Consider the following 16335-nt stretch of genomic DNA (forward strand, 5'->3'; position numbering starts at 1 on the left):
TGTACGTGTACTGGAATGTGGGATGCGGCCACAGTGCCGATGCCCCTCCTGCTTGGGCAACCCCCTTAGAGATGTGCTCGCTGGGCCTGACGTACTCAAAGGCTCTGGAAGACACTGGGCTGAGGACTGCTGCCCTCCCTATCTATAGCTGGGTTCGAGGTGTGTAGCTGGTCCTGAGGGCCTTGTCTGCTGGGTCACAGTCCTCAGCAGGTGTGACCTGCTTTTCCCATCTGTGAATGGAAATGCTGGCACCAAGCCTGCCCCAAGTTGCTGACCTCTGGAGACCCCTAAGAAGGATAGGAATAGCTCCCCAGAGCAGCAGGGCCTTCCAGCTTCCTGTGAGGACCCTGCTTTCCCCTCAGTAGGTGTGTGTGTTGGGGCGGGGACTGTGCTGAAGCCTCTTGAACCCCTGGCATTCATTTCATGTATTTTTCTTTTTGCCTTTTGCTCATCCACCCTCCCTAGGAGCGGCTGCTGTGGCTTATAGACCTGATGGAGGTACCGTCCTGCTGCAGGGGGGGGGGCTGGGAGTCCCTTAGGCAGGGCAGAGGTGGGGGCTCAGGGCTTCCTGCCACCCCTGACCTCTATGTTTGTCTCATCTCGGGACCTGGTGCTCTTGCTGCTCAGTCTGTCTCCTGGTCACCTCCTCATGTGGCCTCAGGCTCTGGAGAATGACCTCTGTGCAAACCCCGAGACCTCTGTTGGAACCCTGGCTTAGCCCTTCACTGGCTGTGTGACCTCCAGAAGTAGCTCTGCCTCTCTGAGTTTAGTTATAGGATCCGCAAAAGGAGGGTGATCACTGCGTGCCATGCAGGGGAGAATGTGACCAGTCTTCGTATGTCATGGCCTCTGCCTGTCTGTAATGTTCTCCTTCCTGTTCCCTGGGGCCTGTCCCCATAGCTAGGACGGCAGATCGTACAGGAAGCCTCCCTGATACCCTTGAGGGGTGACTTCCAACTCTCACCTCTTTGTACTTTTGAGAACAGGAGAAGTGTGGTCAGTTACCCCTACGTGGTCACCAGTGGATGAGGGAAGTGACCGTATGTTAGGTCACTGTGGTGTCCCTAGAGTTTAGCACACAACTCAGCCCATGTGAATGCTGGAGGCTTTCCTGTTAATATTGTTAATAACAGCGAGGACTTGTGGGGGTGTTCTCTAAGGCCTGGCACCAGCATTTCTCAGACATGTGGCCCTCCTGTTACAGAGGGGCTCAGAGAGGGGGAGCAGCTTACCCCAGGTCACACAGCTTACTGGACCAGGTCCCTGGCCTGCTTGCCTCTGTGTGGTGTTGTGAACCCTGTCCTCTACCCTGGCTCTCCCGAAAGTTGTTTGCTGGGCGTCACCTAGCAGTCGGCCTGTCCATTGGTCTGTGGACATCTGTCTTTTCCCTCCCTCCTCCTCCTTTCTGTTAATCTTTATGGGGTGCATGCCATGTGCTGTGTGCAGCCCAGGGGTACAGCAGAAAACAATAGAGACGCTCTCTTCAGCCGGCATTCAGAGGCCAGCAGGAATGATGAGGACAAGTGATAAGAGCCACACCCACATGTGGGGGTGGGGGAGTTCACAGCAGGAACAGCGTATGCAAAGGCCCTGTGGTTGGAGCAGGGTGAGTGCAGCATAGGGTGTGCATAAGAGTGACCTGGGGGCGGGGGATGTAGTCTGGCTAGTGTTAACCGGATCTCTGATTATTGAGAGTTGACAAGGGACACACAGACGCATTCCCAGGAGACAGCAAGGGCGCTATGGAGTCAGCTGCTAAGAGATGCCATGATGGGCAGATGCCTGCTCTTCTGAGCACAGCAGCCTCAGGCCCTGCACATGCGGGCCACCTGGGGTGAGGGGCAAGGGTGCCTCCCCACCTGGGATGAGGGGCAGGGGTGCCTCCCCACCTGGGATGAGGGATGAGGGGGTGCCTCCCCACCTGGGATGAGGGATGAGGGGGTGCCTCCCCACCTGGGATGAGGGATGAGGGGGTGCCTCCCCACCTGGGATGAGGGATGAGGGGGTGCCTCCCCACCTGGGATGAGGGGCAGGGGTGCCTCCCCACCTGGGGTGAGGGGTAGGGGTGCCTCCCCACCTGGGATGAGGGGCAGGGGTGCCTCCCCACCTGGGGTGAGGGGCAGGGGTGCCTCCCCACCTGGGGTGAGGGATGAGGGGTGCCTCCCCACCTGGGGTGAGGGGCAGGGGTGCCTCCCCACCTGGGGTGAGGGATGAGGGGGTGCCTCCCCACCTGGGGTGAGGGGCAGGGGCGCCTCCCCACCTGGGGTGAGGGGCAGGGGTGCCTCCCCACCTGGAGCTTCTCTTTCCAGGCATCCTAGCACCGCATTGCCCCCCAGTTCCATGTGCCTGTGGGGAAGCCCCTTGCCACTCTCCCTTCAGTCTCCTCTGTGAGACCACGGCAATCCTCCATGGCTCTTCAGACCCCAAACACTTTCTGTTGAGAGGCGCTGGCCTAGGGTTTTATTTCTGTGAGGAGACACCATAACCACTGCACTCTTATGAAGGAAAACATTTCACTGGGATGACTTAGAGTTCAGAGGTCTAGTCCATGGTCATGGTGGCAGGAAGCATGGTGGCGGGCATTTGTGCCCCTCAGTGTGAGCAGGGCCGATGCATCATTGCCCAGGCTGTGAATCCTACCAACTGGGCGCGGCTCTCCAGACTCTCGGTGGGTCGTCTTGAGCCAGTAGCATAAGCTTTCTGATCCTGTTTCCTCTCTGTGTTGGGTTGGAAAGACCTGGTATCCTTGGTTTGCCCAGGGAAGCTGGGTGGGCATGTGCGGGGAGCATGTAAGCTGACCATGTTACTACTCTAAGGATGGGACAGAAAACGATTAGAGGTCAGAGCTGCTGTTTGTTCACTCATACCAACTGGACAAGATCTGATTGTCACCCCAGAGCTTTCTCCCTGGACTCAGACGCCTCCCCTTTGTCTGCAGTGGGGCAAGGATGTTGGGGTGGTACCCCACCCTTGAGGCCACACTGTCCTCTTCCTTACCACAGGGAGGCAGGAGAGGCTCCCAGCATTGCTCCATCAGCTCCCGCTGTGGCCTGAGCCTCCCTCCTCTTCAGGACGCAGTGAAGGAGGGAGACTCAGGCCACTCTGGACTGAGTGACATCTGCTTGTCATTCAGAGATGAGACAAGACAGCACAGGGTCTGCTCCCTCCTTTGACTCAGGACTGACCTGTTGGACCTAAAGGCTCCTTTGTTCAGGAGGAAACCCTTTATTCACTCACTCATTTGTCCAGCCTGCCCTTGCAATGCAGCGTTTATAGAGTTAAGCCCCTCCTACCATCCACCCTGTCCACCTGGAGCTCACAGGCCCAGTGGAAGATTTTGACAAAGGGACCTATATAACCAATGAGATTGTAGCTAGGTATTGCTAGCGTGAGCCAGGCCCTGGGTTCCATCTGTGGTGCCTAATGTCAACAATCTACTGGTTCAATGCCTGAGGGTGTATGAGAGGACAGATCCAGGCCTGACGACCAGGACACCCCAGAGAAATGGTCAAACTAAGATCTGGAGTTTGGAGCACTAAATGAGGCAAGACAGTTTAGGAGCTTTGACTTAGGCTGAGGGACACATGAAGAGTGATGTTGGGGGTGATGGGATGTGGGACAAGAGCCACCCGTGTGCGCAGAGGGCCAGGGAAGCGGTGGGCACCGTGTGGGTCCCTGGTGAGCTGAAGTGCCATGCCGACTTAGCTTGATCTTTTGTGCTGTGACAAATTATCTGGCATAACTTAGGAGGCGACTTACTTTGCCTCATGGTTCTAGAAGGCTCAGCCAATCTTGTTCAGTCCCGTGCCTGTGCGCAGAGCCTCCTGGTGGCCGGAACATGTAAAGGGGAATCTGTTCACATGCTGGAGGGGCAGACAGGAGGCAGAGAAGGAAGTACAGGAAGAAGCTAGGCAAGACGTAGCTTCAAGGACATACTCCCAGTGACATAACCCCAGCTAGACCCTGCCTCCTCTTTCACCACGTCCCAGTTATGTGACAGTATTTTGAGTACATGACGGAATGAATCCACTGATTGGGTTACAGCCCTCAGGACCCCATCATCTTCCCAAAGCTCCTCAGCTGGCCACCAAGTCCTCATGAGGCTGTGGGAGACATTTCATGCCAGGAAGCTGCCCCCCATAGCCCCAGGGTATGTGCCCCCCCCATGGAAAAGAACATTCATCCTGGCAATCTCACACATGCCCCAGCACCTCAGAACCTTCCCGTCACCACCCCTGGGGGCTTTCAACCTGTCTGAATGGCTCCCTCCTTCTCTGGAGCATTCTGTCACATCCAAGCATTTACGGAGCACCTGCCTCCCCATGTAAGGACGTGGGGTGCTGGGAGCTGTTTTCATCAAATGTAGCTCAACTTCTCTCTGAATATAGCTGAGCTCTGCTGTCCCAAGAAAGTGCCTTCTAGCTGACGAATGGAGGAGCCGGGCAGTGTGCTCGCTTGTAGAGTTCTTCACCACCTGAGCCCCTTTGGAAGCTGACGGAGCCCCGCCTCCCTTCTCAGGATAGCAGCGTTAGGTTTAGGAGTTTAGGACAGATGACAAAGCTTCCGATTTGCGTGATGATATGCAGCCCTCAAACATGGGAGCACAGGAGTGGTGGTGCTGCTCGCTCTCTCCTGGTAAGGGGTGGGACGCTGAGTCAGTAGCCACTGTGGTTGTGAGGACAGCATGGGCCTGGGAGAGGCCTCTGAGTGACAGGAAAGATCCTGGCGATGCTGGCTGCCTTCCCTGCTGATGGAGGGAGGCTCTGAGTCAGGCTCTCTGTCCCTGTGTTCCCTTTCCAGAGCCCTGCTTCCCCTTCAACACTTGTCCTAAGGGCTCCTCCTGGCCTGGAGTGTGTGGGTCATGCTTTCTTTCCATGGCGTGGCATCCTTTTCCCAGAACAAGGGAGGGTGGCTCAGGAACAGGTGTCAGCTGAAGGAGCATGGTCTGGCCAGCAGCATCCCTGCTGGGTTGTAATATGACTCTCCACCACCATGCCCTGCCCTGAGAGGTGAATGTGCCCTTCCTAGAGAGCTCTCTGCTCTCATGGTCTGGGGGTGATGGAATGAGGACTGTTTCCACAGAGCCGCCATCACCCCTAGCTCCCAAATTTGATCGAAGGAATCAGTGTCCCAAGCAATACCAGGACTTGTGCCTCCCCAAGTCATATCACCATCCTCCACTTTTCTTGGGGTGACAAGCCCTGGTCATGCTGCCGCCCTGCTTTTCTTTGTGCTGGTTTTCCCATCACCGAACTGTCTGGCCTTCCCCTCATTCATACTTTTCCCTGTAAGGTCCCCTCCCTTTTCTCCTTCGGTCATGCAGAAATCTAATGCTACGTGTGCACACTTGCATACACACACACACACACACACACACACACACACTGGTGGCCTTTTGGGAGCTTTTGTACTTCGGTGACTCAGTTTTCCCATATACAGAATGAGAAATGGGCCACCCGGTTTCAGACCTTAGGTGCCTTTGTGATGGGGGGAGGGAGTGTGCTGACATTGGGGTAACAAGGCTGGGAGAACTAAGAGCTGAAAACAGCTCCTTTATGTAAGCAAGGAGCAGGAGGCAGACCCTGGGGTGGCTTGGGGAGGGTGGCAGAGTGGGGGAGGAGCATTGTTTTGCTGAGGTGGCTCTGAGCACCTGGGCTTTGGTGATATCCAAAGCTGGCATTGCTTGTGCTCAGTACCTGGGAGGAAGTCAGCCCAGGCATAGCTCCTGGCCATTCATTTCACTTGTCCTTTCCCTCCCGCATTGCTCCAAGCCAGATGTGTGAGAGCCTGGACCCTTGTTGTACCAGCTCAAGTATAAGGGAGGGACTGATCTGCAACCCCGTAGCCGTGAGGAGGGTGGAGAAGGGGACGGTAGGATAGAGACTTAACGACCTCTAGGCCTGAGGGGGAAGCACTGGACTGCATGCTGATGGGTGACTCTGGACACTCTGAGCCTCAGACCAAACTGTGGGACAGAAAGGGAGTCATCATGTGTCAGCCCCTTGGGGCTGAGGAAAGCAGCTGGGACTAGGACCCAGTATCCAGGACATGCAGACACGCACTGTGACCTCAGACCTCAAAATCTGCTCCAGGCGGCTGCAGCTGTTTCAGACACACAATGAACATGACTGGGGGACCTGGGGTTCCAGGTGTGGGGGTCTGGCGGGTGGAGCCTGGCAGCACTGCCTGCTGCATGCTCCACTTCCGTCCCTTCCCGCCTGAAGCACCGGGCTCTGTCCAGTTCCAGGGTGGTGTGACGCAGGCCTGGCTTAGATGCCCAAGTTACTAGAGAATGGCTGTCCTAGTGAGGGTTACCATTGCTGTGATGCAGCGCCATGACCAATAGCAAGCTGGGGAGGGGAGGTTTATGTAGCCTATGCTCCCACATCGTAGTCCATCAGAACAGGAACTCAAACAGGGTGGGAACCTGCATGCAGGAGCTGATGCAGAGGCCATGGAGGAGAGCTGCTTACTGCTTTGCTCAGCCTGCTTTCTGATGGAACCCAGGACTACCAGCCCAGGCACAGCACCACCCACAAGGGGTTGGGCCCTCCCCCATCAATCACAATTTAAGAAACTGCCCTACAGGCTTACGTACAGCCCAGTTATATGGAGGCATTTTCTCAATTGAGGAATTGAGGTGCCTTCTCCCAGACGACTCTAGTCTGTGTCACTGACATAAAATTAGCCAGGACAATGGTCGTTGCATCCCTCTAGGTCTATAATGACAGATGATGGAGGAGAGCCATGGCCATAGGAAAGTGCATACAGTAGGGTAAGGAGAAGAGCTAGGTGCCTAATCCTCACCTGGCCTTTCACGACCCTCAAGACCACCCTACCTCCCCTCCTAAATCATGCTCAGTGTTTGCTGAATGACGCCCCGGGTTCCCAGTGCCCCAAAACAGGGCAGGTTTGCCCAATTACAGTCATCTGAGCCTCACCTTACTCCCCCAGCATCCCCCGCAACAGGAGACACTGGCCTGTGTACCTATGGCAGAGGCTTCTTTTGTCCTTGGAACAGACACCATGGATTTTCTGAATTCTGCATTTCCTACTGAGGCCAGAGCTTGGCTGTGGAATTCTGGGAAGAGTCTGCATGGACAAACTGGCCTTGCCACTCATCGCAGCTAGGAGGGGGTCTCTGATGCCCACCCACCAGGGTATTTCCAGGGAGCGCTATGCTGGCGGAAACTGGCAAGGGATTATGGGAAAGCTCCCTGACCTTTCCCTCTGAGGAGCTCACCCTCAGGCGCCACGGTATACTTTGTAGGCCCTTCTTTGTAGGGGCAGCTTGCAAGGCTCTGTGGGAAGAGCATGCAGGGCTAGTGGACCAGTTGCATAACATGGGCGGCTGCCCCTTCTGCAGTGTGGCACAGAGAGGCTTATGACTTGCCTGTTGTCACACAGCCACAAGAGGCAGAGCTGGGTGTGAGCTCAAGAAAACTGCAGGGGTGGCCTACGAAGAGGACCCAGCATCCTGTCCATCTTTGGCTCCATCACTGGCCTTTGCAAACACATGTCCCTGTCAGCCCAGAGTGTGTGAAGCATCTGAGAAAGCCATCTATACACAGGAGGCTCTGCCTCGGGCCTTCTGTGTACAACTGCGCCTCCGTCTTGGTCCAGCCATCATTACTGGCCCCTACCAAAAAAAAACCACAGCACCCCCCAATTCCCAGCATGCTCAGCCCCCAGTAGCTAAAGCAAGCAATCCATTCACTCACATAGACTCATCCATTATTTACCTGTTAGACCCAGCAGCCATGGTTCTGAACAGTGAAGTTGTAGTGGCCTAAGTCTTGCCCTCGTTTATACCCAGTAGGAAGAAGAGATAATACAGCCACATGCGCTGGAGTATGGAAAAGTGGACCAGGTCAGGATAGATAGTGGATGCTGTCTGTGCTGCCCGTGGAGACAGGGATGGTCTGGGAGGCCTCAAGCCGTGATAACCGAAGGAAAGGTAGAAGTGAATCATGAATGGGACAGGTGGCAGGACAGCTAGTGGACAGGCCCTGGGGCAGGTGTGACGCCATTGCACTGGGGAAGTGGCGAGACAGGGCAGGCCACGTGGCCAGAGTCAGTCTGGGGCCTGGGATTTCCTCCCAAGCGACCTGTCAAGGCCTCGGGGCTTTGCTTGCACTGGGGATGCACATTACTTGATTTCTTTCCCAAGGACTGTCTGGCTGCTGGGCGGGGAGCAGTGATGAGAAAGGAAAAGGACAAGGGGAGGAGTGGGCTGCTCAGGTAGACCCCACGCCGGAGGTGACCTGGGAGCCAGCAGGTCTGGACCGTCTACGCCCCAGCCAAGACAGTGGCTGGTGAGAAGAGCGAGCCACACTGCTTGCAGAGCTCCCACTTGGCAGGAGGGGCATGAGCAAATGGAATCTGCTTCGTGGAAAGCAAACCTGACCTCATCTCTGAGGCAACCCACTGCCCTCGGGCTCAAGTCCAAGTGTGGCCAAGAGGTGCAGAAGATTCTCAAGCACACAGTTTTCAGTGTCTGAAACATGGCTCACAGGCAAACCCGTGTCCATCTGTGGCCCATCAGGAAGCCTTCCTTGGTCTCTGCCCCCCCCCCCGTACAGTATGCTGATACCCATGGGATGCCCCCTGGGATCTAAATGTGCCCCCCCCCGACAGCATACACGCAAATTCAGGCTGCCAGGACTATTCATTCAGCATTGATGGCTCACTGGAGACTTGAACCAGGACTAGGAGCCTGCATCAGCCAGCGTTGTCCATGGAAGCAACCCACAGAATTACTCATGAGGGCAACACTCAGAAGACCATGGTGACTAGGAAGTCCCAGGACTTCCGTCTATAGGCTGCTTGACCCAGTTCAGCTCGAGAAGCATCAGTCCTGGAGAGGAGGTGAAGGGCTTGGTGAGACTCAGCTCTGGGCTGTACTGGTCTGGACCTGGGTTCAACCCTAACATTGCAAAAGGAAAAAGACTAGGAGGCAGGAGGAAGTGGACATCCCTTGAAGTCACCCTCCACTGTGATATTCCTCTGGGGCTGTGGTGGGTACCAAGGCTGCAACCGTGGGGGGGATGACGTTCGTGACTGATTTCTTCCAGAAATGTCCCCACAGGCGCAGAGAAATAACTCCTACCAGCTATCTAGGCATGCCCTAATCTAGCCAAGTGAAGACAGGGTGCGGCCTCATTGATAGTCGGGAGGCAGAAGGAGAGGATGGGCTCCCAGACTCACTCCACCCCAACCCCGAGAACCCAGCTCAGACGAGCTCACCTTGCTGGCCCAGAGAAAGCCTTTTGGCATCGTGAAGTGACTTAAGGGAGTGTGGGCTGGGGGTGGAGTGAGGCTGTGGAGACATGGCTCAGGGGTTAAGAGCGCTTCCAGAGGACCCGAGTTGAGTTCACAGCTCCCACACTCGGTGGCTCACAACTGCCTGTAACTCCAGCTCTAGGAGATGTGATTCCTCTTCAGACCATGTTCATGCCACACCCACACCCGTATCCACGCACGCACAGGCACTGTGGAGGCAGGGAGGGAGAGATGGCTATTTTGTGATGTTCCACCCACTTGCACAGTTACGTGTTTGGGCTTGGAGACATGGAGCAGTACATGTCTTTTGCTATTGGCCTGTTGTGTGGCCCCCCCAGCGTTCTGTCTGCCTCTAGATGTGGGACTGCTAAATCTGTTGAGCATAACACTTAAGACATCCCCGGCATGTCCAGGTAGTTCAAGGAAGGTCTGTGAATGATCAGGAAGTCACAAGAAGAATTGACTCCATGGCTTGGAATGCAGATCAGTTGATAGGAGTGCTTTTTAGTTGTATGGGAAGACGTCGTCTACACTGTGCTGGGACATGCCTATAACCCTAGCACTTGGGACGGATCGGCTCATCCTAGGTTACACAGCAAGTTTAAAACGAGGCCAGCATGAGCTATATGACATCTTGTCTCAGAAGTAATCATAAAGAAAATTTTACCTCAAGGTGACTAACTGAAAAGTCACTGTTGCTTTGAGTGGATAAGGGAAATATCCAGAGTGGGGTCTGTCAGGGTAACCACAGCCGTTGGAGGGTCTCACACGGTCATAGAAACGGATGGACTCTCCTCTCAGCTCGTGCCTACTCCGCTTGTCTCTTGTCCGTTTCCAGAATACGCTAGACCTGGAGGGAACCGGTGAGACCACCCAAGGCGGCGCTAACACCCTCCCGGATGTGTCAGTGGTAAGGTCTGCTTTGTACACTCCCGGCTTTGCTCGTGGATTCCTGGGCTGTTCTGGGGATAGCCGCAGAAAGAGGACACAGGGTGGCTGGGAGGACAGAGTCCCTGCAGAGAGCCCACCACCCCAGCCCAGTGCCTGGGTCTAGTCCCGCCTCTCTGTTGCCTGTGTGGCCTTGGTGTCTTAGCGCTCTCTCTGTGCCTGTATTTCCCCATGTGTAACATGGAGATGAAAATGCTATCTTACTCATAGCTGGAGCCAGAGTAAGTCAAGTGATTTAATCAGAGCATTGAGATGGTGCCTACATGGCTGTCAGAACTTTCCAAGCGTGGACACAGACCTAGGGGAAAGGAACTGGTGGCCATGGTCCATTTCTCCTGCCCACCAGGCACACTGCATCTCAGATGTCTGCTCAACACAGGGAGGCCACACAGTCCTGCAGCCCCTACTGGTCAAGATCATTCCCGCAATGGAAATGCGTGTTTTGTGTTACCGTCCTCTTCCTCCTGCCTCTAATTAAGTCTTATCACTCGTGATGAGCCCTGCTGGTGCCAAGAACTTCAATTCCCAAAGGAACCAGTGGGTCCCCAGAGACACCTGCCAAGATCCTGGCGCTCCTCAGCTGCCGAGATGTAGGGAGCAGTTTTCCACTGAGCGATGCATTATTCAACGGAGTGTGGCCCAGAGCGGAGGCGCAGGGACTGAATCCTTGCTGGGTCCAGCACTGCTGGCTGTCCTGCTCTGGCCACCATGGGCTCTGACTTCTACTCCTGTTGGGTCTTTTGGCAGGACGATGTCAAATCCCCCTCAGAAGATCTGTCTGGCATCAAGCCACCTCCTCCCCCACCACCGCTGGCTCAAGATCAGGACCATCGGCTTGGCCAGACGTGGAAGTCAGGAAGGGAGGATCCTGCGTCTCTGTCTTCTGCTGCCCACTCGGGAATTGTCTTCTCAGCCCCACGGAATCGAAGCCCACCGCTGGGCACCGCACCCACCGCAGGGCCCCCCTCAGCACAGGATTCGCCCTCCTCCCCCATTTACGCCTCCATCTCCCATGCCAACCCCAGGTCTAGGAAGCCGCTGGACACCCACCTGGCCCTGGTTAACCAGCACCCCATCGGCCCCTTCCCTCGGGTCCAGTCCCCACCACATCTGAAGAGCCCTCCTGCAGAGACCCCAGGGCCTGGGGCCTGCCTTCCGCCGCCATCGCCCTCTGACCACCCTGACCCCGTGGGGGCAAACCAGCACTTTGTCCTGGTGGAGGTGCACCGTCCCGACAGCGAGCCCGATGTGAACGAAGTGCGGGCCCTGCCCCAGACGCGCAGTGAGTATGCTCTGTGACACAGGGAGGGGACTCAGTCCCCAGGGACCCTTTTCCTTTTGTGACAGGCAGGGCCAGGTGCTGCCAACGGGTCTGCCAGCCTGAGGGAGGTCTGGCTCAAGGTCAGCATGAATGAAGATGGCCTGAAGCCATGATTTGGGTTTGAGCCCACCCTGCTGCTGGGCCGTCATTTGCCGCACAGCGACTCTGAATGAGTGGCACCTTCCCCTGCTGGTAGGGAGTAGACACAGATGGTACTGCCAGGTCACTGACCCGTTCGCCTGGGGGTTTCCTGCCCCTGTACTTCTTTTCCTTCCGTCTCACAGCCTCCTGTAGAAGACTGTGCTGGAGGGCGGGGCTGGCCTCTGTTGCCCCTGACCACTCAGTCTAGCAGGAAGCAGGTGCTGGGTCCAGCGGTATGACAGTCCCAGTCACTGGGCCTCTGGATGGTGCAGCGCGGGCCCCCTGTTTTTCTAAGAGTTGCCCAGCGAGGGTGCGGAGGAAGCCCTGGCGGCGCCGCAGTTAGCTAGGATCTGCTGCCATCTTGTGGCCGAAGGGATGTATGATGCCCCATGGGGAGCCTAAGAAAGGGCAGACAGGGTCAGGGGACTTGGGGCCACAAGCACAGAGGGTGAATACTGTGTCCCTGCCCTGAGGAACAGCTGGCAGGTGTGAGAGGAGCAGGCATGCCTCTGTAGATGTAGATGTACCAGGCAGGGGATGGTGGGGCCAGGAATGACTAGGAACCTTGCTTGTATTTAACTCATGGAGTCCTGCCACCGGCCCTGTGCCAGTCTCCATTTCCCAAGTGGAGCCCGAGACACAGTGGGCAGCGGCAGAGCCAGGCTATGAAAGTGAGCTGCCCTCTACTTCGTGATGTGGGCATCAGCCTAGGGTTAGAACGAGGGCAGGAGCACTGAGAGAATGCATCACTCACCCGGGCTTGCACAGCAGCCCTGAGGCCTTCAGACCCAACACGCCGGGACCTAGCCCGGGACCCACATCGGGGCCCACACCAGGATCCACACTGGGACCCACACCGGGACCCAGCCCGGGATCCACACCGGGATCCACACCGGGACCCAGCCCGGGATCCACACCGGGACCCACACCGGGATCCACACCGGGACCCACACCGGGACCCAGCTCGGGACCCACACCGGGACCCACACCGGGACCCACACCGGGATCCACACCGGGACCCACACCGGGACCCAGCCCGGGACCCACACCAGGACCCACACCGGGACCCTCACCGGGACCCACACCGGGACCCACACCGGGACCCAGCCCGGGACCCACACCGGGACCCAGCCCGGGACCCACACCGGGACCCAGCCCGGGACCCACACCGGGACCCACACCGGGACCCAGCCCGGGACCCTCACCGGGACCCAGCCCGGGATCCACACCGGGACCCACACCGGGACCCAGCCCGGGACCCACACCGGGACCCAGCCCGGGATCCACACCGGCTGCCTTCCAGCCCCTGTAACCCTTCATCCTTCCCTTTATCTCTGCATCCAGCCCCCGGCTCCGTCGCCTCCCCACGCTGTCCTCCATGACTGCTTTTGTTCCCTTGTCTGTCCCCAGCAGCCTCCACACTCTCTCAGCTCTCAGACAGTGGGCAGACTCTAAGTGAGGACAGTGGTGTGGATGCCGGGGAGACAGAGGCCAGCACCTCGGGCCGAGGCAGACAGACAGCATCCAGTAAGAGCAAGAGTGGCAAGGAGCCGCCCCGGATGGAGAGGACCACGGAGGGTGCCAACAAACCCGTGAGTGGGAGAGAGCACACAGGATTCTGGAGGAGGATGGAAGGTCCTGGGAGTCAGGAGACGCTTAGCCTGTGGGCCCTAGGAGGCGTTGCTGGAGTGATCCAGAAGGGTCGCTGTGCTGGGAACTGCAGCCCTCTTTGCCCTGATCCTGGGTGGCAGGGGCTGGCAGCTGCTCTATTCTCTAGCGTGGCAAGGTAGCTCAGGTAGTCTCTGAGGTCAGGCCTGGGACTCGAGTCTCTGCTACCCCAGGCACCCTGGGCCGTGGGCATCATTAAAGAGCCAAGGACACCAGATGGTTTAGCTTGGTCTCTGTCATATCTGAGGCTCCAACTGTCTTCCGCTGAGAAGCATCAAGAACACCTTTCTCCCACCTGCAGCCTGGCCTCCGGGAGCCAACATCCACTCTAGTCCGTGTGAGGAAAAGCGCAGCCACACTGGGCATCGCCATTGAGGGTGGTGCCAACACACGCCAGCCTCTGCCCAGGATTGTCACAATTCAGGTGTGTGAGTCTCCCTGTCTAAAAGAGCTCTTTCTCAGTGATGACACAGAACCTGAAGACAGACCCAGTGAATAGCAAGCTCCTTGAAGTGCTGGGCTGCTGGACAGGCGAGCAGGGACATGTCCGCCTACTCCCACTCCATCCTGGCCCAGGACCTGCAAAGTTGCCTCGGCTTGCTCTGCAGAGCCCAGCTTTGCCAGGACTGTGGACTCTAGCTGCTATCCTAGTGGGTGGTCTTAGCGGGTGGTCAAAACCAGGTACCCACATGACCCCTGCTTGTGTCTCCCTGTGCAGAGAGGAGGCTCTGCCCATAACTGTGGGCAGCTCAAGGTGGGCCAGGTGATTCTGGAAGTGAATGGGCTGACGCTTCGGGGTAAGGAGCACAGAGAGGCTGCCCGGATCATCGCAGAGGCCTTCAAGACCAAGGAGAGAGACTACATCGACTTCCTGGTCACTGAGTTCAACGTGATGCTCTAGGGAGGGAGCCAAAGTCAGGACTAGAGGACAGGGTCACAGGCAGACTCCCCATTGCACCCTGACACATACACTCCGCCTGGTCCCCTGGCCCAGACAGGAGAGAAAGAGAACCAGACAAGGCAAGCGGGAGGTCAGGTCAGAATCTGTGTGCCAGACACACAGTAGAAGCTCCAAAACACGGTGTTAGCAAAAGGAAGGAAGGCAGAGCGCATTTCTCTGGGCCAGATGGGGGTGCTGCTGCCCCCAGATGCCTCGGTCTTTGGCCGTGAGCTCCCAGAAGGATTCACAGACTGCTTCCTGCCAGGGGGACCTTCAGTGCCACAAAGGAGCCTCCAGCACACCTGCCCACATCAGTCACGCCCCCTTCCTCCTAGCTCAGTGTCCCTACGCATTTATTTATTTATATTTATTTATTTCCCTTCCTGCGCTTCAGGGGACCCCAGGCTCCAGATTCCCTCTGCACCCGCAGCCTATCCCAGAGGCCTTGAAGGCGACCAGCAATGTCAGTGTATTTATATACAGAGCTTATGACTTTAATTTTTCAATAAAGAAATCTGAACAAGGTTAGCGGCCAGTGTGCTATGCTGTCTGCCTGTGGGCAGGGGCTTAGATTGCTCATTGTGGGAGATGGGCGGGGTGGGCAGGTGGGACACCCAGAGAGTCACACAATAGCAGCTGAATCCTGAACACCAGCTGCTCTGTTGGGCAGAGATGGGGGTGGAGCACAGACAGCTTGGGCTCACCTGCCTGTTGGAGGAGTTTACTGAAGCCGTGAGGGTAAAATTCACTTAAGTGATGTGAAGTTAACATTTTAAAATTAAGGCACACAGGTATGCTCCTGGATAGAATATGCTATGGGCAGAATGTTTAAAAATACACCCTGGGGCTGGGAAAATGGCTTTGTCAGTAACGAAATCGTCACACAATCACAAAGACCCGAGTTCAATCCCCAGAATCAATATAAAAAGCCAGAGACATTACATTTACACATTACATTACACTTGTAATCCAAAGCACTGGGGAGGCAAAAACAGGGCGGGCCTGGGGGCCACTGACCAGCCTTGCCCCTTCAGCAGGCCTCTGGTCAGTGAGAGACTGTGCCGTAACAAGGAATGACTCGGACACAGCTCGTATGGGCTGGCCACCTGAGAATGTGCACAAGCACACACCTGCACCCACATAAACATGCTTGAGCACATGTGAGTACATACATGCACACAAGCTAGACAGGCACAATCCAGGAAGCCAACTCTGGAACCCAGATTTACAGGCAAATGACTCATTAAGGAAGGACAAAGAGGGGAGGGCCACTGCACAGGATACCTCCCAGAGGACACCTTCTACCTCCCAGAAGGCACCTTCAGTCTTAACTTACAGCACCCTGGAGGTGCTGCAGAGAGCCTGGGAGCTGTTTGAGCTGTTTCCACTCAGGACCAGAGCTGGACACACCTGCCTGTCTATGTGGACAAGGCCCACAGCCAAGCTAGTGGACTCCTCCTGCCCTCCGTCCTGACAGCGCCCATCTGCGCTAGCATCCAAAGGCAGTGGTGATTAGAAGCAGACAGAGGGGAGGCAAGGGAAGGTGGAAAACTTGGCTTAGCCTGTTTCCAGAGGACCAGCCCAAGAGCCATTCCCCCCTGTCATTATTCTGGATGGGTAGGTGTGGCAAGCCCTTTGCCAGAAGGTCCAGAGCTCTGTCTGAGATAGGCAGGGGCCGTCTGTCCCATGGCCTTGCACAGATCCTGCTCTTGGTCTGGGAGTGAATTTCAGTGGTAAAACGTTTGTATTGCAAGGCCCCAGGTTCTAAATCTCTAGCAATGATTTAGAATGAGGTTTCAGTGGCCATCCTTTTCTTTCAAACCCAGGCAGATCACCAGAAACCCAGGCCATGGCTCTCCCGAGGCAGCCGGTACCCACCCAATCCACTCAAGGCTTCAGCCCCTCCCAGGGTCATGACTGCTCCTTCCTTTCCCTGTCACCAGTATGAGGGACTAACCCCTGCCCGACTACAGACAGATTTGCCAGGCTCAGGGCTCCTGTCGTCAGACTTCGGTTCAATTCCCAAGGAAGTGTG

At 56.5% G+C, this 16335-nt stretch overlaps 1 protein-coding gene across 6 annotated transcripts in view; it reads left to right on the top strand.

Moving 5' to 3' along the window:
* Nucleotides 1-14828, top strand: part of Whrn (whirlin) — an 82155-nt gene extending 67327 nt beyond the window's left edge. For 2 of the 6 annotated variants that reach the window (XM_040757341.1, XM_005075131.4), the window contains exons 8-13: nucleotides 466-498; nucleotides 10121-10192; nucleotides 10978-11512; nucleotides 13103-13284; nucleotides 13662-13784; nucleotides 14079-14828. In XM_040757341.1, coding sequence (XP_040613275.1) covers nucleotides 466-498; nucleotides 10121-10192; nucleotides 10978-11512; nucleotides 13103-13284; nucleotides 13662-13784; nucleotides 14079-14261 — 1128 coding nt within the window. In that variant the 3' untranslated portion in view covers nucleotides 14262-14828. The remainder of the gene's footprint in view (nucleotides 1-465; nucleotides 499-10120; nucleotides 10193-10977; nucleotides 11513-13102; nucleotides 13285-13661; nucleotides 13785-14078) is intronic. The other 4 variants (XM_040757343.1, XM_040757344.1, XM_040757342.1 and 1 more) reach the window with 3 other exon arrangements.
* Nucleotides 14829-16335: the final 1507 nt, after the last annotated feature.

The sequence above is a fragment of the Mesocricetus auratus genome, unplaced genomic scaffold, assembly GCF_017639785.1.
Source record: "Mesocricetus auratus isolate SY011 unplaced genomic scaffold, BCM_Maur_2.0 Super-Scaffold_100014, whole genome shotgun sequence".
Taxonomy (NCBI): domain Eukaryota; kingdom Metazoa; phylum Chordata; class Mammalia; order Rodentia; family Cricetidae; genus Mesocricetus; species Mesocricetus auratus.